Source organism: Conger conger, chromosome 8, assembly GCF_963514075.1.
Source record: "Conger conger chromosome 8, fConCon1.1, whole genome shotgun sequence".
NCBI classification, from domain to species: Eukaryota; Metazoa; Chordata; class Actinopteri; order Anguilliformes; family Congridae; genus Conger; species Conger conger.
The window spans coordinates 44,935,176-44,960,993 of record NC_083767.1 but is presented as its reverse complement, the minus strand read 5'-3'; the positions used below and the strand labels follow the sequence as shown (position 1 = coordinate 44,960,993).

The window sequence follows — 25,818 nt, the reverse complement described above, 5'->3', positions numbered from 1 at the left end:
TTTTAATATATTTTTTTTAATGTTTATTGATGTTCAAATAATGTTGGATGGGGTGTTTTGTTTTAGTTATTAATTTGATGATGCACTGGGTTATAAATCTGTCCAGTTCTTCTGTCTGTCCTCGTTTTAGAACTGCTGATTGTGCCCACCCTAATTATCACTTTCCCCTGCACCTGAACCAGCGTTGCGGCTGAATATTCCACATCCCCTGACACACTCGTTCGCCTGAGCCCATGGCTTTTTTGTATGTCACTGAACGCACGGGACAACCAGAAAGGGCTTCTACTAAATTAAAGTTAAACACGTAATTGTTTTGGATTCAAATTATTTTTGCACATTACTAAGCTTGCCTGGTGTATTGGTACCTGTGAAATACTCTCAAGAAGTGCAGATCCCACCATCTGGTCCTTGTGGTTGGCTCAATTGCATCAGGCAAGATCAGTTGAGCACAGAAAGGTATTTGAATGACTTTTTTTTTCTGGATTGTACTAAGCAGAGCAAAGGTGCATTGTGACCTGACTGCCTGACACATTGTCAGGTTGCCCTGGCGTAGTCTTACCCAGAGCCATCCATTCCCTGGTGCTGTGCGGCCAAATGTCCCAGCACTGTGGACTCCCTGCCCTGGCCCTTGCTCGTGGAGTGCTTTTCCTGCCTGAGTATAAAGCACAGGTTTTATTAAGAGCTTATGTCTCTGTCTCTTTAAGTGTTATTGTTTCTCAGTCTGTCGGTTGTAATAAAGCCTGTGTTATGACTAGTGCGAGTGGTGCAACCCTTTGTTATGACTAGGAGAGTGGGTAGTAATAAAACGCGATTAGTAGTCTGTCGGTAATAATGGTATTCACTGTGGATTGTTATGGTTTTTATGGCTCGTATGCTTCGTAATAGTTTTTTATGTTTCGTAAGATGACTCATTTGCGTTTGGTAATAATTTCCGCAATGCTACGAGCTGTTTTATCACTTGTATAACCGTGCGTTATTCCTTTATGTAGCTTTTGTTTGTGCGCATTTGCAGAGAAGTGTCTAAACATGCTCCCATATAAGGGGTACTTCTGACTTCTCGTTATCTCGTAAGCTGGGAATTTTATGGGTTTTTGAACACAAAGATGTTTCCTGGAAATGCGGATTTTTAGAAGTATCTAATGTGAAGAGATGTGTGTCAGTCACCGGTGGTTAAACTGAAGCTCAAGGAAAGTTTTTTATTTTTATTTTTTCTTTCCGCTCCGGCCATTACCTGGAAATGCCACGATTGGCACTGCCAGTGGCATATTGTGTGTGGGTGGGTAGCGGGTAGACACTGATGCCTTGTCTTTACTGGTCAGGCTACAGGCTGACTATGCTATCTGGTCGATTGTTTGCCTCTCCGTTGCCACTCTGACTCGGACAGTCTTATCTGTTACATCCGCTGCCTTTACTTCCTCAAACAAACCAGTCTGGTTTCAGGGCAGGTCAGCCTGTCTTAAATTAAGCCATTTAGCTGCACAGTGAAATTATATAATGTAGGGGTTACACTGTAGTCCCAATTACATTTCATGAATGAACATTTGGTTTATTAACAGAAAAGTAATATAGGAAAACACGGTAAGTTAGTCGAAATTCTGCCTCCCCTTTCACATGACACTTGACAATGGAGTTAGCTAATTTCTTACCTAGTCCTGTCTGTCTAGTTTGGTTAAGCCCGGGACAGCCCAGGGGACGTTTATTTCGGGGAATTTATTTCTGCGCGGCACTGGAAGTGCAGTCTGAAGAAGTTTTCTAACCCCCTCTGTCTTTCTCTCCTTTTTTCTCTGCTCCCTTGCTTCAGGGGCTGGAGCGTAAGGTAAGGTTGAAGGAAGGAGAGTCTGAGGTGATCTCTCTCTCCACCTGCATGCACACATCTCTTTCCTCTCTCCGTTTCTTATTTCAATTTAAAGCTGTTCCATCTCATGCTACCTTCTTTTTGTCGACTGTCAGTGTCAGATTAATTTCTAGTTTGCTTAGCCTGTTCCTGCTGAAGCTCGCCAGATGTCTGCTCCATCAGCGAGTTGACCTGTAGCTTGTCGACGTTACGCCAGTTTGACAGTGTGGAAGACGCACGTTCTCCCAGCACACCGTTAAACCTTTGACGTTTTTGAGAAAGTAATCCGCTGTATTTAGCTGTGGAGTTCCGCCATGCAATTAGCGCCGAATGAAAGCAAAACACTAATCCACTATTCCTTAATTAGCCAGTTTGTGTAATTCACTAATGATGATGCCAAATGTCAGGAGCAAAAAATGGACGCTTTTAATGTGTTCAGTTTGCAGCTTTTGAATGGAAGATGATTAGGGGGTTGTTTCACGGCAAACCGAAACCGCAAAAAGTCGAGTACATTATGGAGGAGTAAGAAAAATGAGAGATACCGAGCCCCAGTGAAGAGTCCGTCTCTTTATTGTTCGGGGGCCGCCCTATCCCACCTCACTGAGCCCTGTGCTGTTCTCTGTGACACAGAAACGGCCCGGGCGGCAGTCCAATAACGCCGTCGGTGACCCGCTGCCCTTGGAGGGGTCGGAGAGCGAGGCTCTCGAGTTCTTGGCTCCTTCCGTCTCTGCCGGCTCCGCGCTCGGCGGTGAAAGTCACCCCTCCGCCCTCTCGTTGTCACATGACTGAGTAGGGCCGGTGTACAGTGCCAATTATTGTCGGTTACACCGGGGGGGAACCAGACCTTTTCTGGGCCCCCGTTTCTTTTTTTAGTGCTCCTCGATTTGGGGAAAGCCCGTTCATCAGCGGTCTTCTCCGCAGCAGACGAGCGCACGCTCACCTCCATTTCTCCTGATGTCAGTCGCCACTTCGGCCCGAGGCAGTTAGCGGGTCGGGTTTAAGCCGAGAGGAGCCGGGGGAAGCTGCTTTGTGTGCAGATTAACAGACTGACTTGTGGGTGACTAGTTTAGAGGATCACAGGAGCGCAATGAGCCTCGGTCCTCACCACCAGCTGTCTACTTCCCTTCCCTGGGCGATGCCAGCGCCGAATGTGTGCTATGCTGAGAGGCTCTTGGTCATCGTCTAAATTTCACACTAGACTGTGGCCTGTGGGCTGAGAACAGTGTCCTAAAATGGTGCCTTAACCACCTGGCTGTTGCCCCGCTGTGCCCCGTTTCTTTATTGAACATGACCCCATCCAGTTCCCTGAGAGAGGGTACACAGAGTTTTCAAAAAAAGGTCAGGATGTCATCGTTTGAAAGGTATCTGTTGGGAGCTTTGAATGTAATTTCTGGTCCTTTTGGGTAATGCTTGGGTTTTTGGAAAATTATACCTGGGAATACTGAGGTCCCAAGCAATGACTCCCAAGGAGTGGCCCTCGCAGTATTGGGGGCTTGAAGCTTATTTGTAATTGTAAGGATGTGTGAGTCTTTGAAGGGCGAACTTCCAATTTACTTGTCTAGAAAGAAGCCAGATGTCCAAGATTTTTGAATGAGGCTGTCTGCGTTTAGTTCCAGCCAGGCAAGGTGTAGCATTTGACCACCACAGAGGTCCCAACAGCAGGGTGGCCGTGGTTCACATCCACCTTTTTTTCTGACCATTTACCGGTTTTGTGTTTTTGCATGTGCCAGTGAATTTAATGTTGGCAAGATGTTCCTTCTTTTTGTTAGCTTTTTTGTTTGTTTCATCGCATACGAATGTTGTAATTATATGTGTGCAGATTGTTTGACTGGCGCTTCTGGTGGTCTGTGTAGCTTGTGGAAGCTGCAGTGGTGTGGCTGTGCTGCAGAGGGTCTGAACTCTCCTCTCCTCCTTCAGGCCCATCAGCTGGAAGAGAAGGACAGAGAGCTGAGGAAACAGGAAGCCTTCTACAGGGAGCAGGTGGCCAAGCTGGAGGAGAGGGTAAGACCTGTGCCACCACTCCCAAACTACACCCAAACCCATCCCCATACCACACCCAAACTACACCCAAACCCATCCCCATACCACACCCAAACTACACCCAAACCCATCCCCATACCACACCCAAACTACACCCAAACCCATCCCCATACCACGCCCAAACTACACCCAAACCCATCCCCATATCCCACCCAAACTAATCCCCATATCACACCCATACCACACCCTAACTCATCCCCATGCCACACCCACAGCACACCCAAACTCATCCCCATACCACACCCAAACTCATCCCCAAACTCATCCCCATACCACACACCCACAGCACACCCAACCCCGTCCCCATATCACACCCAAACTCATCCCCAAACTCATCCCCATACCACACCCAAACTCATCCTCATACCTCACCCGAACTCATCCCCATATCACACCCATACCACACCCAAACTCATCCCCAAACCACACCCAAACTCATCCCCATACCACACCCAAACTCATCCCCATACCACACCCAAACTCATCCCCATACCTCACCCAAACCCGTCCCCATATCACACCCATACCACACCCAAATTCATCCCCATGCCACACCCACAGCACACACAAGCTCCTCCCCATGCCAAAACCACAGCACACCTAAGCTCCTCCCCCACACAAGGACAGACCTCCCACGTTAAGAGAGAAAGAGGCCTCTCCATGGGAACATGGCGCAGAACATGGAGTTCTCCTTTAACTCTACTTCCAAGGGCAGCACAAGGACAGAGTAAATGGGAGCGGATCATTTCAGTTGCTCCAGCTTTGGCATCTTAAGCAGACGAGGCACGCGGCCATTACTGCGGACATGTAGGTCACACCTGAGAGAGCTTATTGATTACTCGTTAATGGAGGAAGCAAACAATAGCTGCACTGGATTCGCTCTTCGGAGTCGCAGCCTTTTGTAGCCGCAGAGAGAGATGCAGCCCGTAATGGCGGATAGGTCAGATGTTACTATGGAGGGAAAAGATGAAACCCATTTCTACAGTAATGCCATTAGGGGCGGAGAGCCTCTGTCTTTCATTTGTGCCATTTTGTTAAGCTCTCATGAGCCCCTGGAGGCAAAAATGAACACAGATGAGCCTAGCCACATCCTCTTAAAGTGCAGGAGGGCAGTCGCACCTACAGTAATGTAAGTCTCTAAGATCAAATGACTATAAATAACTTTCCTACTGGTTGGAGTTGTATTCGCGGTATTTTTGTTTCTTAATGTTGTCATTGCAGTAACTTGCTCGACAAACGCTCTGCTGGAACCTGATCCCGCCCCACAGCCTCTGCAGCCACACAGTAAAGAGTGTCAGACCCAAAATAACCCCAACACACATTCAAAAAAGAAATGCATCTTTTTGAAATAAAATGTTTTTAAAAATGTAATCAAAATTATGTTAACAAGGATTTGTCACAATAAGCTTCACAGAATGCTAGCGGGATTACATTGACCACTCATTAGATTTCATAGATTCGTTCATGTATTTATGTATTTATGTATTAATTCTGTGCGTAACTGCGGTAACTGAAGCTGCACCTCCATTTTGTGCTCCTTAATGGGATACTGAAGCAGTGTGTTCTGGGAGCCTCTGTTTGGGACTCAGAAATCAAATCAATCACGATTATTTTTTGGATTGGATTTCATTGTTAGCGTTCAGAGAGCTTTTATTTCTTTTTTAATATGGTTGACTGCAGTGGGACCAATCTCTGCTCTCTCTGAAGAGCTGCCCTGAGGCTGTGTTAGTGTAGGTTAGTGCCATGGCTTTCAGTGCACGCTTCAGGAAGGATGCTTTGTATTCTGTGGCCAAGCTCCTGACTTGCAAGGCTTCATGCCACACCGTCTGATGGAGTCGTTCTGTGATGTTTGTGTCCTTTTTTTTTGGATGTGGGTGAACATCTCTCACTCAGTCACTCTCTCTTTCTTGCTCACTCTGTGTGTGTGTGTGTGTGTGTGTGTGTGTGTGTGTGTGTGTGTGTGTGTGTGTGTGTGTGTGTGTGTGTGTGTGTGAGAATGAAGCTCAGTGTATATTACACACACACACACACACACAGGGCTCTGACAGTGACATTGAGTGTGAGAATGAAGCTCAGTGTATAACACACACACACACACACACATACACACACACACACACACACACACACACAGGGCTCTGGCAGTGACACTGAGTGTGAGAATGAAGCTCAGTGTATATTACACGTCTCTTTCACTCCAGCCTCTCCATTCATCACTGAGCTCTCCCTGACAGCCCCTCAGCAGATCTGGCCTGCACGCCACTGCTTTTACTGGGAGCCTGACGGATTACCTCTGAAACCACACACACACACACACACACACACACACACACACACACACACACAAATACACTCTCATATACACATACCCTCTCTCACAGGCACTCACGTACACAGTCACACACATACATTTCACACTATATTCCCTGTGTAAAACAATCTCATACTCTTCAACGCCCTCTAAGTTTCATTTTGTCCACAGTCTTGAAATCTGCCCCTCCCCTTTGCTCTGTTGGTGGAATTAGATTTCTCTCAGTGCGAGTTTAGGGCCCTAAATACCTTGCTTCCAAATGCAGTGTGAGTTTCTGGTTCTGGTTTCTGGTGTGTGTTTGGGGTTTGGGTACATGGTGAAACGGTGCTCTTGCACTTGGCTGCTGTCCTCAGCCTAACCTAACTGACCTCCCAATGTGAGGACTCGCGTGGAAAACAGTCCCACGAGGCCCAGCGAGCCCCATCTCCAATCTCCGAGTGGCCGTTATCTCCGAAGGCCTGGAAACACGCGGTGAGCGGCAGGGGAGCTTGTCTTTGCACGCACGCCCATTAATTTAATTAGCCCAGCTTAATCATCACAGACTGAGCCACAGCCCAAACCTCAGCCATCCCCTGCGTTAGTGTCCTGCTCTCTCTCTGAAATTACTGTAGTGTTTGATAAGCCAGCACTCCTCTGGAGCCACTGTCTGAACCGCAGCTTAGTGCTTTAATAAACCCGGCTGAAGATGGGCAGCTCTGATGCCAAGTCCAATAAAAAATAAGTTGGAAAAGGCAGGATTTATTAGAGATTTTCAGCTTGGCTCCCAAAATTAGGTTACGCCAATCTAGCCCATCCTCTTTAAGTACACACACATTTGGCCAGGCAAAGATTTCAGAGGACTGCAGTCATTAAAGTGTGTGTGCTTTAGTTGTTTGCGTTCTGTGTTCTTGTGCAACTCTGAGCCGTAATGAATCCTGTGTGGTAGAGCCGTAATGGCGGTGACAGTTTAGTTTTCCCTTTAACGCTTCCCTGCCCGCCATAGAGAACGTTAGTCGTTTGATTTATGTGCATTGGTTTAGTTCAGAGCCATAAGGGTTCCTGTATGACAGAGCCGTAATGGCAGTCACAGTGAAGTTTCCCTCTAACATTTCCCTGCCCTGCCTAGACTGCGGCGATGGGCATTCCTTACTTCTAAAGAGTACTCCCTTCTGCTTGCATATTCATGTGGGAATATATCGGAAGGGCTGAAAGTCAGTGTAGTCGTGGACTGACTCAATGAATGGTCTCATAGTTCTGGTCTGCTGTACCGTGGTTGTTCTGTGGTGACCATATTCCCTCAAATAATCCTCCTTTCCGCTCTCAGGCTGTGATGGCCACCACATGCATAGCTGGATTTATTAAAACCGTTTGTAACCCATTTGCAGCTCTGGAAAAGGAAGTGTAATCCCCTGCTGGGGATTTGAACCCATGACCTTCTGGCCGCGAGCCTGGCGTCCTATCCACTGCTACACACTGCCGCCCCCACCACCACATGTTAACTCCACATTCTCCAATTCTGTCTCCATAAATCTTGAACCGTATCAAAGTATTCACGAGTACAGTACATCGCTTTTTTTGCTATTAAATATCCATCTTCTTCTTCACATGATTAGCGTAATGAGATGGTAATTGTTTCCTCATTAGAACTCATTACATAATAGGCGTGCTACCCAATTACACACTCCGCTCCTGCTCCGCTCCGCGCTACGGCTGGGGAATACGTTGGCGAGTCACGCGCATTAATCCGTTCATAGCGCCTAACAGCTGGAAGGTGTGTGTTAACCAGTCACACGCATTAATCCATTCACCTCACCTCTGCTCCTGCGGTCAGAGTGAGTAGGTGTATTTATGCCGTAATACACGGTTAACACGAAGGTGCCCACAGGCAAGATGGGCTGTGGGTAGAGTAGTGAGATTGCACAGGGGAGTATATAATTTCTAATATAAGGTAATGAAGGATCTTCATTGCCCTGTAGGAAAGAAACGAAATTGCTCAATGATTGTGTTTTTATGTAAATTTCTTTAATTATGTAAAATTAGTGAATGCTGGGATAAGGTTTATCTACTGGCTGAGATGCGGTGCCTCACACCGTCCTGCCATCCAGCTTCTTAGATCAACGCAACCCTGTGACGGGACGCAATCGGAGGGAAAAGAACAGTGAATGAGAACATTAAATGTTATGACTTCAAACTCCAGACAATTTAATGAAAGAAGCCTTGCTTGCAGTTGCAGGCTCATGATTCTAAGTGGATTTATTGATTTGAGGGTGAGGTAGGGGGCTTCATTGATCTCCTCGTTCTTTGTTCTCTAATACACCATCGAAAATCGCCGGTTTAGGTGTCGCATGGGCGTGTAAGAAAGAGGCTCAGCTCACAACCCCGCTGGAGAAGTGCCCCCACCTGTAGACACACAAGCACTCGACTCGTACCCACATGTACCCACGTCTCGTACAAACTCCTGGCATGCTGGGAAATGCAACAAGCTGTTTTGCCCCGAAATGCAGGGAAAACACGGACCACCTCCCTCAGTGTTATTCTGGGTCTGTCTCGGTTGTCGTAAGTCAGACATGAAAAAGTCAATATTGAACAATTTTATTCCGAACGCGCGCTGAGTCTCTCGGTCTGTCTGAGGAAATCAAACAGCGGGACACTTTCCCTAATCACAGACAGCGACATCACAGATGGCACAAATTGTGATGCGGGATCTCCGTCCGCTTCTCTCTGCGATGATCAAAGCCACTGTGTTCCAGGAATCACAGCTAGATCTGCCATTGTCTGAGGCCTTTCTGAGCTTCAATTTAGCCAGGGGACCATTATTTATCTGGCTTTTATTGAATCCTGCAATATTCCAAATCCAGACGCTAGATTTCCTGGCTATCGCATTGAGGGAATCAAATCAGATACAACCATAACTATAATGACTTCACCCACAGAGCTCGATATGCACTATACTTTTATAGTGTTGAAGCTCTTCCGTTTTGAAATAATGAGGTGAATAGTTGTGGTTGCCACAAGGCAATTGGCGGAAAACACAAACTATTTTGGTCTGTGGTCATTTCGTGTACTGGGAATAAAGTGTTTGGTCAATTTGGAAAGTTTGTAAACTTTTCTTAACAGTCAAAGAAAAAAGAAAAAAAACAGCCAGTCTCACTTTTTAGCTCGGCCATAAGAAAAAAGTGCCTTTGATGTTGACCAGTGTATGATGTTGAATATAGAATGTATAGGGCATGATTTACTAAGACCTTGTACCAAAGTACAAAGCCTTTTATCACATGCAAAACTAATAACACAACCAATGATTGATGCAAAGCAAATGGCATGACCAAAAGAACTGGGCTCGTCATTCTCCTGTTGTAGGTTTGAATCCTCAAACAGCTGCCTATTTGAAATTTAATGTGAGCGTTGCAATGTTATTAATTTTCCTGTGTGTAAATGTATGTCTTTTCCCACAAAATATGCAGCGCTGTATGCTTGTGACAGATGGTAGTCACTCGATTTTGTAAAGCTATTGATCAAGAAGTGTTCCAGCTTTCTCTGCTGCAAGTGTTAGGAGGGGGAAAAAATGGATGCAGGGAGTCCATGAAGACATTGCCGTGAAATATGCTGATGGGTATGTTGATAGATTTCATTGAAATTCAAAGGTAGTTCTGTTGGCAGACACAGGCTAGGGTTATGTCTTCATGGTTTTACGAAATTGTATTCCAAAATGAATTTGGGAAACCTTGATGATTCTTTACTCGTCCCTGAAGACATCAGTCTTGCGTGGCCATTTTGTACTTTTTTCCCCCTCTGTCATTGTTTCTTGCAGTTATATTCTTTGTTCTTGTCCCATTTGCTTGAAATGGAGGTCTCCATATCTCTCTTGAAATGTACCAACTCCCTGTCATGGGTGCAGTATTGATCGCTTCTAGAAGGGAATTGAGGAAAAGAAGAAAATGTTTGCAAGCCTTTAACGCCCTAAAAATGGCTCCAGGCAGCACTGCAGCCCAGCTAGGCCTTTCTGTGGCACTCTCTTCCTCAGTGATCCTCCTGACGTCCCACCCCACCCAGCCAAGGACGTGTGCCTTCCCCAAAAAGGCAGCTCTGTCCTCTCCTCTGTCATAAAGGTCTGTCACAAGCCCTCTGCTTTTTACTCCGTTCGCCATGAAAAACGACTATTGATCCCTACAGTTGTTCGGTTCATTTCTATTGATTGGATAAAAGAGAGATAAATGGAGGTTCAAATGTAATTACTGACAGACATGAGTGGACCGGGGTCAAGGGAACAAGAGAGGCTCTGTGTACGACCTCCAGAAGGTGCAGCTTGAAGGCTAAACGGATAATCCCTATCTTTGTGTTTCCCTTTGCACAGAAGAACCCTGGCTGAAATGAGTTATATACTGTGTGCACTATGATACCTCCACACCCAAACTTTCTTTTTTGGGTCGGCTGGCATCTGCTGCTCAGAGGTGCTTTGTCAGCCACTCCACTCGGGATTTGAACTCGTAGCCTTCAGATTGAATCAAGCGCCTTCCCCCCCCCCCCCCACGTTACTGCTCCTTCTGCCTGTGATACTATTCAGACCGCCTCTCTAATTTGTTGCAAGCAAAACTAATTGGACAATATAATGGTGTCACGCCCTCAATCTCCTCTCCCTGTAAACTTCTGATGGAACTTGTAGGATTGTTCTGAAGGGTTGACCTCGTTTTTCATTTGCAGTTTCAGTTCCATTGAAACAAAACGTCTTTTGCTAAATTCAGGCCATCTATAGACACCCTCTTCTCAGCATGAATAAGGAAATTGGCTCATACCTAGATAACTTGGGTGAGAAGATTTCAGGAAAATTCGAGAAAGTCAAGTTGGCAAACCAACTCTAGGGTCGTCCTCTACACAGGTGGCACTGTTGTGATTCTGAAGTCGTTTTAGATGGATGTTTTTCAGTGCCATCTTTAGAGATGCTATAGGGGCTACTGTATGACAGTACAAAAAGTATGCTAGAACATGTAAGGTGCTTGCAACTCTAGATGTCTGAAATTGTAAAGTTTTCTGTGTGGATTAGGATCAGACCCAATGTATTCAGCGGCAGTCTTTGCTGGTTTGGGGGCTCTGAAGATGAATGCTAGGACTGTAGAACTAAGGGCCAGGAGTGACTGATATGATTTAGGCATATTGCGCTTAAAATATCCAGATGAAGGGAAAGAAAATCGGCCGTGCAAAATACCACCTTCAACTCTAATTTAGGCTATTAATGCAAACGTGCAGGTGAGTTAAGGTTGGCTTCATTTTTGTCTTACATTTTGTTCCTGCTCTGGTGCTCAGTTTTGACATAACATTTGAGGCTATTGAGACTATGTGGTGGTAGTGGTGGTGTCCCCTGGCAATTTGTACACAAAGCGTCCTGTGCATGACACTGCAGCATATTTCTGAACTCACTAGTATATTTTTAAATGATAAAAATTAAACCACAACAAAATTTTGTCTCCTCAGAAAATCAAATGTCCGCATATCATATTTATTCTGCCACTTGGCCATGCCTATCTTGCTGCTTTACACGTTAGAAGATTGCGGCACTGGTCATTTTTTCCGCTTGTTTAATAATTGATCAGTTAGCCATGTTCCTCCACCTCCCCTCCCCGATAAATAATGGACAAGCCCTAACCCTATTTGGCAGTGGAGTTTCTGGACTGGCAGGATCTTGATCATCTTGACTGTTATTGGTGATTTGTGACCTTGACACCCTCACACAAACACCCCTGGGAAATGGGCTATCCATGTCTGTCTTGCAAACCATTACATACACCGATAACCACCAGTACGTATGACGCAAGCGCAATACAAATGATGTGCTTGAAATTGACTTGTGATTTGAATACATTTAGACTGTTTCCCTCTTGGGACAATCCAGCAGATCCAATCTGCTAGTTCGGCAAACGGAAATGTATCGGTATGCGTAAGAAGTTGCATTGCAACGAGTGTCTGGTTTTTTTTCCAACCTTACTTGAAATCGGCATTATCAGGCAAATTCTAAGCAGGTAGGCTGCATAGCTCACGGTTGTTTGTTCTTTTCCAACAGGCAGTAAAGTATATTGCTCACAGTTGTGATGCAGCTAACTAGCATCATGGGTCTCGTCTGGGGTCTAGATGGTAATATAGGTAATACGAGCCCCATTGTTACGAAGAGAGGGAAGACTGGAGACATTAATTTGTATTTTATCCGCCCCCCCCAAAGGTATAGACCAACATGCCTTATGTCCAATGAAAATCATTGCACTCATGTAAAACCGAGGCTTTTAAAATCCCCTAAAAACCCCTTTTTATACTAAATCCCAGATTATGAGGAACATGGCACTAAAATGTGACCCGTTTTTCATGTACATAACTAGCTCAGTTAGCACTGGAAATATGTAGCCCTCGATATGTAGGCAATCTAACCTAGTGCTCGCATATGAACGGACAAATTACTTCACAGGAACCAGGGTTCTTGGAGATGCTTTGCCTTTTCCCCCATATGCCTAATGAAGTGGTTTGGTTTGTATTTTGCATTACAACACACATTGACTATTTGTGCTAGGAATTAATGGGCCATGGTCATTCCATGTTAAATATTGTTACATCACATGCAAAGGTGCCTGAGGCCTCGTATGAGTGTATGAGACCAAAGTCACTCTGTGTTGTGTGCACCGTCTGATTTGCAAAGAGTAATTTTCAGTAGTAAGTACACAATTTACATATCTGTCTGTCTCGCTTTCTTTCCCCCCCCAGAGTGCAAAGTTCTACAGAGTCACCACAGAGAACTACCACAAGGCTGCTGACGAGGTCAACGCCAAGTTCAAGTGAGTTCTCAGGCCCTGCTCGGCCAGTGTGCTCTGGACGTCTCAGAGAACATGCAACTTTTTACGTTGGTAGATGTGTGTCAGCTTACACTTATTCAGTGGAGGGACCCTTCTCTTTCCCTCCACCTCTATTTGGGAAGGGTACTGTTTCAGAATTGGGTGACAGGTTTGAGAGAGTCTGATTTGGAATTGGGTCAGTCCAGCGAATGGTCAGTCCTTGCCTACCCCGTTACTGCAAAGGATTAGAAATAAAATGGATTCCTTTTATATGTATATTTCCTCTGGGGTGTTTCAGTAAAATGTTAGATGTCAGTTCTCCAGGAGTCTCTCAGCTTGTGCCAGATTGATTGCATTGGGCTCTGGGCTGTGCCAGCCTTGCAGTGCCTGCTTTTTGCTAGCATGTTCTGTTTGAGAGCTGGCCTGTGCGCTGTTTTGTTATGAGGTTTCAGTACAAAATAAATCCTCACTGTCAATAAGAAATGGCAGAAGTGTGTTGGTTCCAAACTGTTTGAGGTGACATGTTTATTTTATGAATTCATTTATTTATGCACCTTCTGTTGCCTGGCTTGTCTTCTGTTTGGAAGAGAGCAACACAAAATAACAGCAAAACCGTACACTACAACATCCGCATTCAAATAATTTCTCAGTCCTCGTATAGCCGTGTGTGTGTGTGTGTGTGTGTGTGTGTGTGTGTGTGTGTGTGTGTGTGTGTGTGTGTGTGTGTGTGTGTGTGTGTGTGTGTGTGTGTGTGTGTGTGTGTGTGTGTGTGTGTGTGTGTGTGTGTGTGCGCGCGCGCATGTGCGTATGTGCGTGTGCAGGCACGTTTGTGAGTGTGTGAGTTTAAGACAGGCAGGTTGTAACTTAAGCAAATGCTCCTTTACCATGTTCTTCAGTTATCTTCTCTTCGACTCCTTGCCCAGCATACCTTTACTGTGGCAGGCTTTGGTTATGATTCAGAAATGTTACATTCTGAACATAACTTTGAAAGAGATTACTGCAAACTGAGCTCTGATCACTTATCGTTCAAATACAAGTGAAGTCTATACCACAGAGATTGGTGATTAACAGAGAAGACCATCACCACATTCCAGCTCTGGAGTCAGAGTACCCTTGACGTTGGGTTTGTAATCTCGTTTCTCATTCAGCGAGCTGATTGGCTTGCAGGTCAGGCGAGGCGGTTTGGCCCGTGTCATTAATGGCTGGCGGTCGGTTTGTAGCCGCAAGCGGACAGGCGAAACGGCTCGGCGCAGGTTGATGATGCGTAATGGCTTCAGACGATGCCACGTGCCCGTAACGGTTCCTGTGTCCTGCTCCTTACTGACACCCCGGTGTGCGCGGATCTCCTAATGAGCAGAAACACCACAGCAGGGTTTGCACCGCTGAAGAAAAACAGCCGCATTCAACCCACTCGCCTTTAATGTTTACTGTGCGTCGCCTGCAACACACAAGACCTGCCTGCCATGTTGAAGAAGGGTTGTATTCATTTTTCTTTATTTTATTTTTTGACATTTAGTGCCAAGAATTTGCCCTCAGTGCTTCGTGAACAACATGACTTGACCTTATCGCGTGTGGAGAAGAGCCATCAGCCACATCTGTCGAGCTAAAGTGCAACGCGACTGAAGTGCTCTTGTGTACCTTCAGTCGGTCGCTCTGCATAAGGCAGACGGCTGTTTCTGCGGAGATGTGTGGGGGCGGATTGGGGGTTGAGGAGGGGAACATATCAGGAGTGGCTGGGGCACAAAGATTGCATTAAAATATCATTAACATGACTCGGTCTGTGCTAGCACAGGCTCCGTTCTCTATAGAAATGCCCAGAATCGATCTGCAGCCCAGTGGGGTTCATAAGACACTGGGCCCACAACTGCATTAAAATTGAGTTAGCGTGCCATTAGCGTGACACGACCCTCCGTGCTAACGCCATGGCTCATGTGACGGGTGGCTGCATTACAAGGGTTCTGATTGGCTGATTGGATTACCCGGCTGCATTACGAGCGCTCTGATTGGATTAAGGCGGGGAGGAAGATTTGTCCGTTCGTTAACCAAACGTCTACATGGTTTGATGTTACAGGAAGGGGCCAGGAGAGTGAGCTTTTAGACTAATCGAGTTTCTTGCGTGTATTGTGCGCCTCGTAATTGAAGGGGTTGGCGTTAGCATGTACTGTAATAGCAGCAGTTGTGTCTGCTCCCTTTGGATATTAAAGCTGCAGATCGCTACCGCAGAGCCAAGCCTAAGATGCTATCGCGGATTAAGATGGAAAGTAATAAATTACATATTTAGTCTTTTGGTCTCCAAATTGCCCTTAAGTTGAAACAGACACTGAGATAATAATGGAAAATGGACCTCTTTGACAGGTTTCAGTGCGAGCCGGCAGCCCCAATAAAAGAAGCATTAGCTTAGTCGAGAAAAAAGTGCCTGTTCTGTTCAAAAGTTAGTCATTCTTACTTGATTTATGAAGAAATGTTTTTGAATCCATTGCCGTTGCCTAGTTCCCAGTGGTTAGACATTAGCGTTTAGCCTATTGTTTATTGCTGTGCCAGTTAATTGTGTTAAGGAATGAACTGTACCCTGTGAGATTATGAGGTTGGCTCACCGCAGTTGTCTTGACCCAAAATGGAGGACGTGACACCATTTTGCGCTTAATTACACTGCTATTCGCCTGCCCCGGTTTATGAAACTTATTGAGGTAATGCTTGCACTGACTTGTGCTTGGCCTTTCATCATGCCCAGCCACAGGTGGCAAATGGCTGCCGTCTTCCTCACCTCATTACCACAGACGGTCTCCGCTCGGTGCGGGCGTGTTAGCGCCGTGTTAGCAGGTCCGGCTCCCTGCTGCGCGGCGCATCGGCCCGAGCGGCCGTTTAATCGCGGCCGGCAGCGGCGACGCTGTGGTTTAACTCTGCATCCCTGTCAGAGGACAGACGGGGACAAGAGGAGCAATGGGTGGCAGCAGAAGGGTTCAGCCGTTTGTGGAGGTCAGCACTGGTCAATGTAGGGGAGGGGCCTTGGTCTCTTAGGAGTTTGTGGATAGGCTTTAGCGGTGGATTTCTAAACCGTTTTTCTCCCCCCACCCCCCCCTCCACCCTCCACCCTCCCAACTGGAACCGCATTGGATCATTTGTATTTATTTAGTCCTCTCAGACAGAAAGCCTTTCAGATTCCAGCAGCGTTTTCTGTACTTTTTCATGAGACCCGTGCCTGTGCCAGGTCGTTTCATAATTCCATTATTCGGAAAGTGTCTGTAAACAATGACAAATAGACTTACAGGTTATCGGGGCGGGATTTCTGCTCACTTTGAAGCTCCGCCGAGAACATCAAACAGGTTTCTGGAAGATTGGAGTGGGATTACGTCACTGCAAAGAGGAGGGGGTGGGGGGGCCCTTGGGTACATTTTGTGGGTGCGGTATAGCTTGTGAAATGCATGAGGTGTGTGTGTGTGTGTGTGTGTGTGTGTGTCTCTCTCTTTCTCTCTTTCTCTTTCTATCCTTCCATCTTTACATTACTCCCTTCTCCCTTCCCTGTCGTCCCCCTCCGTCCTTCACCTCTCTCTCTTTCTCTTTCTCTCCCTCTTCTCCGTGTCCTGCTGTTCTTCTCCACACTCCACTCGGGGTCCCTCCTGCCTGATTACCATCTCATCACCCCGCTCTCTCCAGCCTGCTCTGGCATATGTCTGAGATTCTGCTCCGTGTGATTTATGAGCCGCTCCATCGGTCCCAGTAGAACCGGTGCCGTACTGTACATATGAAAGCACGTCAGGCGTGTTGGCATCAAAGGGACCCCCATCTGATATGCGCAGTGCTTTGTGTTGTGGAGCTGGCCATTGTGACCGTGACGACGGGGATCTGCGGCCTGGCTTTTCCTGCGGATCGTGTTCGTTCTCTGGCTGAAGCTGTGATACAGGGGGCTTGGTCTGGACCAGTGGTCCTCACTCCTGGTGCTGGAGAGCTGCACATTGTGCTGGTTTTTGTTTTCACCTTAAGATAAGCAACCGATTCAGATTCCAGAAATGGCGTGATGCGAGAGAACTGTGATCGGCTGCTTTCATTGATCAATTAATTGTGGAGTAACAACAAACGCCCTGCGGCTAGGACTAGGAGTGAGGACCTTCTTGAGGTCTGGAAACAGTGTGGAAACCCCAAGCAGAAGAACAGTTTGAAAGTAGTGAACTGTCGGAAAGGTCTTGTATCGTGTGCTTATTTGAACGTGATTGTTATTCATACTTCAAGCCCCAAGGCCCAAACCCCACACCCCTGAGGTTGAGGAGTTCTCCTGCATTGTAATTTGCCGACCTTGAGAAGTTCCCCTGTCCACCCACCGTTTTCAGTATCTTTCAGCGTCTTTACTCTTTCTGCTCGGGGGGGGGGGGGGGGGGGGTAGGTAGGTAATCTAATTGTTGCTTTTGCTATATGAGAAATGGTTTAGACAGTCTGTAAAATGTAATAAGTCCTGAATTTATATTTCTGAGATGTGAGCCTCCACAGCTTGTCTGAGATCTGTGGCGGTTTTCAGGCCTCATCCTCTCCCTCAAGGGCATGCCAGGAGACAGAGCCAGGCTTTGATTGACAGCGGCCATGTTTGACTTGAATGCGAATACCTTTATGGCGATATCTTCTAGTCGGTCGTCGGTCGGAGCGAGATTAAACCCATTTCACAACTAAGAGCGAAGAGGAATTCTGTTTACGTGAGGTCATTCTTTCTCAAGGCTCACTGAGGCTTTAAAGGAGATCCCGTGGTTGCGTTGCGTAGACCGACTGTGAGGCGGTCCATTGTGTAAACCTGTGGTTTGGTCAGAAGACCAGACGGGGCCCAAGCCGGTACGTTCGCATGGCTTGTTTTTCAAAGCTCGTATTCAGTATGTATATAAGGCTAAGCGCTCCAATGGCTTTTGTATTTTTGATTCCCCTGAGAAATAATCCATTGTTTACAGATGCTTGTGGGCTTTGATTCCGTGGGAACCGGAGGGTTTCCAGAAAACGGTTTGACTAAATTTATCCACCCCTTGGCCCCAGGGACGGGTCCCGGCCGTGTGGTAAAGTAACCCACCTCAGAAACTGGCTGGAGGAGGGCAGCCACAGGGCTCCCCACTGCCTCATGTTCACCGTGTTATTGCTCTGCATTACCCCCTCTGTCCCCGCGCTCTGTGAAACGGAGACGGCAGGAAAAGCGTTTTGTATAACAGATGTTCAAACATTGCCGCAGAGTCGCTCAGCGAAAGCGCTGGAAGACTCCCAATTCCGGTGTCCTTGGGCTTGTGCTCGCGCTCTTCTCCGGGAGAGATTATCTTATCGCAGGTAGAGCGGCGTTTACCTGTCCCCGCAGCTGATGGATGCACCCGGGCTAACCGCTAACCGTCCGCACGCTAGCCGTGATGGGCCGGCGTTTAAAAATCAGCACACGGGCCCCGGTTCATCAGCGCTGCGCCTGTCACAGCAGCCCCGTCCTGGGACGTGTGGCATGTTTATGTCCTGGGTGGGCCGTTTGGCAGTCGCACGGTCGTTGGTTTGAATTTTATTTTGATTAGAATTCGTATTAATCTTATTTCTATTACTTTTTTCTTTTTTTTATAAAAAGTTTTGCCAGTCGGGTAAGAATTTCTTGTGTCAAGCAAATAGTAATTTAAAACCAATCTGTGTTTTCTACTTCAGATAAAAAATAAATATAAAGATTCCGCATATCATTACAAGACCAATGCACTTGGCAAGACACAGGTGGTGGGAGCAGGTAGAGCTTATGGTGAGAGAAAGCGGTCCTGCTAAAGGAAAAGCTGCAGTGACGTAAAGGGTTAAGTCTTCCTCTAACTCTGACTGTACACCCGTCACCTCCCCCCCGCTGCGTACGGCAGGCAGAGTTAATGTTCTATGACCGATGTTTTGGCGCGTGCCTGTGACAACACTATTGTCCCTGAGAAGAGCAGAATCCCCCCCTCTCTCTCTCCCAGTGGAAGGAGGCTGTAGGTTGGGGCATTAGACGTGAGACAGTCGCTTTCCCTCGCCCGAAGAGATGAAGGAAAGCCGTTATTACAGGCACGCGCTCGGAAAATAGCATTAGCGCGAGCGGTCAGAGAGGGCTAAATGCCGTCAATTTCCCCAAAGATTCAGAAAAATACCAGGCATAATAACGGCAGTTTAAAGACGGTAGAGCTCCTTAATGTCTACGTAAAGCAACGCTTTTTTGCACGTTCGCATTTGGGCGTTTAGCCCACGCTTTTCCAGAGCAAAACGCAAACATGAAGGCTTAGACGATGAACAAAGCCAGCACCAAGCCATCATGGCCTGCCCACATATTACTACATAAACCGACAGCATTCAGTGTAGCATGCTAGTGCAAGCGGGAGCTTGAGCGTGTAAAGATTTAAGGAGCAACTAGGTTTGCAGGTGCAGTGTGTGATTGGTATACTCATAGGTATAGGCATGGGTAAACTCCCGCCACTGCTACAGTACCTTAAACGGTTCCCACCGAGCCCAAACCTCTGACCCCGCACTCACAGACCTTCATTACACAGCACCACCGCTCCTGCACTCGTATATTATGCACTGGTTCATACACTTATAGGTGCTTACATTTTCACACTTAAACTCTTTTATTTGTGAGATTATGCACAATGTGCAGGTCCCCGTGGAGGCTGAGACAGAGTGAGTGGCATTTGATTGAGTTTGCTGTAGAAGTGGGGCAGTAGGGCACTGGGAATATTGGCCTTTTTTTTCTTTTCTTTTTTTCTGGCAGCGTGCCTCCGCCCCGCGGTGTATCGTGGGTAATGGAGCGGGACCGCGACTCTATTCTTTATATCCAAAAGCAGAGCAATTTCTCACCTCGGAGGGCAAATCAAACACATCGACTCGCTCCCCTCCCGAGGTTCAAACGCCTTCCTAATTTACTTCAGGTGGCAAGCGAACGAAGACGAGGTTCTCCTGATTGGAGCGGCTGGCTTTTTAGTCACGTGCCGCGTAACCTCTGTGGACTGCGTAGCGTGATGGCATTCGCGCGTTGCAGGTCCCATTGCTTAGTGTGCTGGTACGAATTAGATTGAAGAGGATTGTTTTGAGTGTGCTAGCCCAATACAGGTCAGGGAGTTTAGCGTGAGATTGAGAACTTGCCTCAGTGATACTAGCTGTAATAACAGAAATGCTTGGTTGATTTGGTGCAACAGCTCACTGGCTCAGCACAGACAAGATGGATGTTCCTGGTCCAAGATGTTACAGAAGTACTCAAAAGTTTTTGTTGTGGCCTAACATGTTGAGTTAATGTAGTTTGTTGTAGCAGAGACGGGTTCAGTGCAGCTTAAGGTTTTTGTAAGTCAATTAGGTAAGGTAGTGTTGTTCAGTAGTTCGGTGTAGTAGTAATTGTAAGGTATTGTTTGGTGTATTGGTTCTTATAGCACTGCAGTATTGGCTGATAAACAGTAATGTTTTTCTTGTAACCACCATTGTAAGAAAATGTTTTGTGTGGTTTAAGGTGCTTGTAGCTGCCCTTGTTATGTCTGCATTATTCATGTTTTTCCAGGGCTTTTCTGGGATTTGTGAAATGGGTTAAAATGGCCGTCTCATCCCCCTCTCTTTAGACGCGTTGAGATTAAGCCCATCTGCGCTGATCTGCAGGGACAGATCCTGAAGTGCTACAGGGAGAACACTGGCCAAACGCTGTCCTGCTCCAGGATCGCATCGCTCTACCTGCAGTGTGTCAACGACGCCAAACAGGTGAGCGTGTGTGTGTCTGTCTGTCCGTGTCTGTGCGTCCGTCTCTGTGTGTCTGCCTGTGTGTCCGTGTCTGTGTGTCTCTGTTCGTCTATGTGTTCGTCTGTGTACACAGGGCAAACGCTTTGCAAGAGCCTCCATTTGCATCAGCATGTTCCACCATTTCATTTGTTTTCCTTCCATTACCCAGAATGCCAAGCTGGATCAACCTCAGCTACAGGCTGCACAGATGTAAGTTACAGCGCCCCGCTTCCTCTTGCACATGTACGGACTTTCAGTCGCTGTACATGAGCTTCTTACTCTCTGTCTGGTTTAAATGTGTATGTGTAGGCGTGTGTATGTGTGTATGTACTGTCACCTCACCCAGCCCTGGGTTCTGACTGCAGACGGAGGGGAAATGTGTCTCCACCACCCTACGGGCATCTCCGGGCCTTCTCGAAATTACCAGCTCTGTGTGGAGGTCTATTTCCATAATAGCAGCTGACACTGTCTGCGTTTGGTACTGCATACGTCTGTGTTTAATGCAATAAGGAAGGGCCGGGCAGAGCAATCACGAGACTTTTGTCTTTTTTTTGTTTTTTTTACTGCCAGTAATTTTGAAGCGCTCCGGCCTCGGTGCGTATGGTAATGTTTCGGGCCAGAGGCTTCCAGGTTATTGGTAGCTGTAGTTAGTCTAATGCCTCTGTCACCTGAATATACAGTATGGGTTTCAAACCATATAGTATTTACATTAAGATGAGTATTTTTATTAGATTTTTCCCTCAATTCTTCTGAGATCTACTCTATTCTTCTCTCTAGGGTATTCGTGTAAAAACAGACTTTCATTACCTCGTCTGAGTTGGATCCACTTGTTTTAAAACTGTACATCATGTAAATGCCGCTATGTTTTATTCATCATTTTTTTTGTGCAAGCCCACCTGTAATCTTGTTAATATTCCGCAAGCTTCTTTGTGAGCCATTATGTGCCTCTGAATTCAAAATCTCCTTTGATCCGCAAAACAGACAATGCATGCAGTCGGAGTAATCTTTTTTTTTTATCGGTTTCCAGCAATCAGGATACTGCGATGGAGGATTGTGCCCTGATAAAGATTTAAAGGCACGCTGTGCTCCTGAAAATAAGGCTTTGAGAGAGTCCAACAACAGATGAGTGTCGAGATGTAAGATGAGAGGAACGCAAGTTAAAGGCTAGGGATGCCAGACGTCTTAGTTCGGAGGGATATACAGTGAGAAACGCAAGTTATGAGTGGTGTAAGGATGAGATGGGTGTTGTTAGGAGAAAAATGTAGCAAAGTAAAGTAACAAGATGAAGAGATACTGTAGATGCAAGCTGAGATATAAAGGGATACGTGCAAATTCAGAGAGGGGATGCGCTTTTATGAAGGGAGATAGATTAGATATCAAGATAACGATGTGCGATATGAGGGGAAGATCTACGGAGGAAGAGATGGAGAGGTTATGAGGCGTGTGTGGGTGAGATGTTGGTTTTAAGTTACATAGAGAGAAATTTAGATACAGGGTGACAGACGTTCTTGATCGGTTATGAACATAAGGAGAGATCTCAGAGCTGTAAGAGATGAGCGACAGAATAAAAAAGATAATCATTTATAAGTACTGAGATGTCACCGATAATAACCAATTGAGAGGTGGCGAATAATGAGAGGGAAGCGGTAGAAAAGCGATAGCAGTTTGGGCAGGAACACAAGCCCTCTCATCCGGAGCGTAATTACAGCTAATTTATTATCACAATGTCAAGATAACATTTAGACCCGGCTCAACTTTCCTTTTCTCTTCGCCACTTTGCAAAAACCCCGGACGGCAAAGGTGAAGGCGATTTAAAACAAGGGCAGATAACGCCCCCGCAGTTTACCCTCGTTATTCATCTTGCCCGGGCGCAGGTTCCCCGAAGAACGCGCCAGGTGTTGTCACCGTATATCTGGGCCATCAATCAGTCAGTTCAGTTAAACGGACCGGTGCTGTTCCACGGGTCACTTATCTTATCTCCGATCGTGTCGCCGAAAACGCACACCGGAAGAGGGAGAATATTTTCCCTTTTGGAAGGGGAAATGCAAAGCTGGCTATTGAACGGTCCGTTGGTGCTGGAGCAGAAATCTCATTGTCACCGGAGGTGAACTTCGTATAAATAACACCGCGACAGATAGGACATCTGTGGCCCGGGTAATTAACTGTGCTCTTGTTGCGCATTGCCGTTGGAAATTTGGTCTGATACCACCAATCCATCATCATTAGAAGGAAAAAGTAATAGATTTATCATTGATGTGATGTATATACATTTTTTTTTTTTAAAGAACAATTATCCCAAATTAATTGTTTTTGTAATTTAGCCCTGCTGTTTCAGCCCTTTGAAATGGGAGCCTAAGGATTCTGGGAAGTGTTCATCTTGAGAAGTCCTTGATGAAGGAAGTCTGTTTGCTTCATGTGTCTTTGGTTTTCTTCAGCTCTGTACAGAAAATCTTCCGTTTTTGAAAATGAAGCACGTTTCTGCAAGACTCTCTCTGGATCTCCTGAAGTACGCATTAGGGGACAAAAGTGTCCTGTTTATTCCCAGCCCATGACCGTGGTCCTAGTCAGAAGGCTTCTTTGTGGTGTTCCTGTGGTCGGTGTCTGCGCAGGAGAAAGATATTGTTATGCCTTGGCTGTGCATCTCCCCACTAAGAGGGATTAGGAACTTCTCGTGTGACACCTGAGGCGTGGAGTCTCTTAAGTTTTGGTCAGTTGGGATTGCTTCACTGGCTGCCGATTCCCTTTGTTAAAGGGGCAGTTCACCCAAAATATATTTAATATATTTTTTCACTTACCCATAGTACTATCTAACCATCCAGATAGTTTTGCTGAGATTGGAATAATTGTTTTTATTTGTCAAGATTTTGGACATTTTGGATACAGTTCACCATGATATGAGCGTCATCTTTCATATCCTCATCAAAACGCCGACAATTTACGAAACTCCACAGGAGTCCCTATTTCCAAATATGCCGATGCAATTACTCGCAGACATCACCAGAGCTAAAAAATAAATTAAAAAATGCACATTTAATTGTTTGGCAAGCTACTGATGAAAACAAAGCCCTAGCACTCCTCCCAGGAATACTGGTGTGTTTATGAAATCTTGCGAAAACTGCCTCTTTAAAAATTGAAAGTTCTTGATTTTAGAAAGTTCTCAAATCTAAGCTATTTATTCAGCAAATGAAGTGGATCCTGCTCAAGTTGTAGAACACTAGGTCAATCAATCAGGTTGAATTCAAAGGGAGGTTGAAAACGTAGTCTAGTCTGGGAGGGAGGATGGTGAGCGAAAATAGTGTTTGCGGTCTCATTTCCATTTCCTTTCGGAAACATGCAATCTTTCCATCATTCCCCACCTCTCTCATTCTCCCTCTGTCTCCCCCTCTCACTCATTCTTTCAAATCTCAAACTCTTTCTCACTCCTGCTGCATCTCCCTGTTCGTGCTAGGCATTCTGGGAGTTGTAGTCCGTATCATCAAATGTAATTGCCTGTATCAAGTGTGTATCGATAGGAAGGTAAGTATGAATGGGTTTGCTTGAATATTGAGCACACACTGCCCCCTTCTCCTTTTTGTTCACACACTTCTTCTCTCACTCCGTCCATGTTTTTTCTGTTTCTTTTCCCTCCACAGAACAAGATGAGAACAGGAGGTTAGCGTCCCGTGCTGTAGCCAAGTAGCCGTGTTTTCGTGTTTTGCCGTTATGGACCAGGAGGTGAAGAATCATGTCCAGATACACAACCGACCCAGGAGAACAGACCAGCGACTCGGACTGCAGCGGCCAAAGAGGGAGATCAACTTTCTGTTTCTACAGCGCCTGGAGGGAATGCGTTCACTATCCACTGGCTCCTGTCTGACTCTTCCTACATCACTAGGAGGGTATAGGTCACTATCCACAGGTTCCTGTCCGACTCTTCCTACATCACTAGGAGGGTATAGGTCACTATCCACTGGCTCCTGTCTGACTCTTCCTACATCACTAGGAGGGAATAGATCACTACCCACAGGTTCCTGTCCGACTCTCACTACATAAGGAGGGAATGGGTTTACTATCCGCTGGTTTCGGCCTACCTCTCCCTACATTCCAAGGAGGGAGTAGGTTTATCTATTGGTTCATGTCTACCTCCCCTTGTGTCTCAATGAGTAAATAGGTCTACTACCCACTGGTCCCTGTCTACCTCTCTCTATAAGTGTCAAGATTGGTTTGTAGGTTCACTTACTCTTCTCTGTCTACCTCTCCCTACTCTGCAAGATGGTTTCAAGGGTTCACTGCCACACAGGCGACCAGTAATGCAACAGGAAGTGATGCGCTGTGTGACCTCTGGACTCAGACCTCTTTACATGGTCCGGGTCCAGGGTTCAGGAACAGCCTCACGCAAAAAAAAAACTAATCACAGGCACCTCGCTCGCCGCCACCAGACACACCCCGCCAGGGGCGTGCACGTTTCCCCCGCTTCTCTCCCTGGCCACGCGTCGACAGTAAAACTAAAGCGGGTTTTGTATTGCTTTTTTTCCGCTTATCGTGACAGCCCTGCGTCCCTTTTGGGCATCCTCTCTTCATCTCGCTCTCTGTACGTGCCGTAGCGTCGAAGGCCTAGCTGCTTGCTTTTGTTTTGATCCGCACGAGTCGCATCAAGTGTTGCACATGGGGAAAAAAAAAATAATGAAATGCTGTAATTGTTTCTGAACATGTCCTATCAATAATACATTTGCTGCACATGCTCCAGTCTCTGAATGTGTGTTGGGTTTTTTTTTTGTGCGAGTCTGTGTCTGTGTGTGCACGTAGGCTTGTGTGTGTGTGTGTGTGTGTGTGTGTGTGTGTGTGTGTGTGTGTGCGTGTGCGTGCATGTGTACATGCATATGTGTGTGTGTGCGCGCATGTGTACATGCATATTTGTATGTGTGCGCGCATGTGTACATGCATATTTGTGTGTATAAAAGTGTGTGTGTGTGTGTGCGTGTGCATGTGTACATGCATATGTGTGTTTGTGTGTGTGAGAGAGAGAGAGAGAGTGAGTGAGTGAGTGAATTTTCACGACAGGGCCTGTAGAGTCCATGCTGAAGCAGATCCTAAAAGTGAGAGGTCAGAGTGCGCCCCTCCCTCGGGCTCCATCTTAAATGCTCTTATCAGTC

At 46.3% G+C, this 25,818-nt stretch overlaps 1 protein-coding gene across 5 annotated transcripts in view; it reads left to right on the top strand.

The window, feature by feature from the left end:
- Positions 1-25,414, top strand: part of chchd3a (coiled-coil-helix-coiled-coil-helix domain containing 3a) — a 71,602-nt gene extending 46,188 nt beyond the window's left edge. Inside the window, exons 5-10 of one of the 5 annotated variants that reach the window (XM_061252653.1) lie at positions 1,802-1,816; positions 3,752-3,835; positions 12,906-12,976; positions 20,533-20,668; positions 20,856-20,896; positions 24,319-25,414. In XM_061252653.1, the coding sequence (XP_061108637.1) occupies positions 1,802-1,816; positions 3,752-3,835; positions 12,906-12,976; positions 20,533-20,668; positions 20,856-20,896; positions 24,319-24,328 (357 nt within the window). In that variant the 3' untranslated portion in view covers positions 24,329-25,414. Of the gene's footprint in view, positions 1-1,801; positions 1,844-3,751; positions 3,836-12,905; positions 12,977-20,532; positions 20,669-20,855; positions 20,897-24,318 lie in introns of all 5 variants that reach the window. The other 4 variants (XM_061252652.1, XM_061252654.1, XM_061252655.1 and 1 more) reach the window with 4 other exon arrangements.
- The last annotated feature ends 404 nt before the right edge of the window (positions 25,415-25,818 follow it).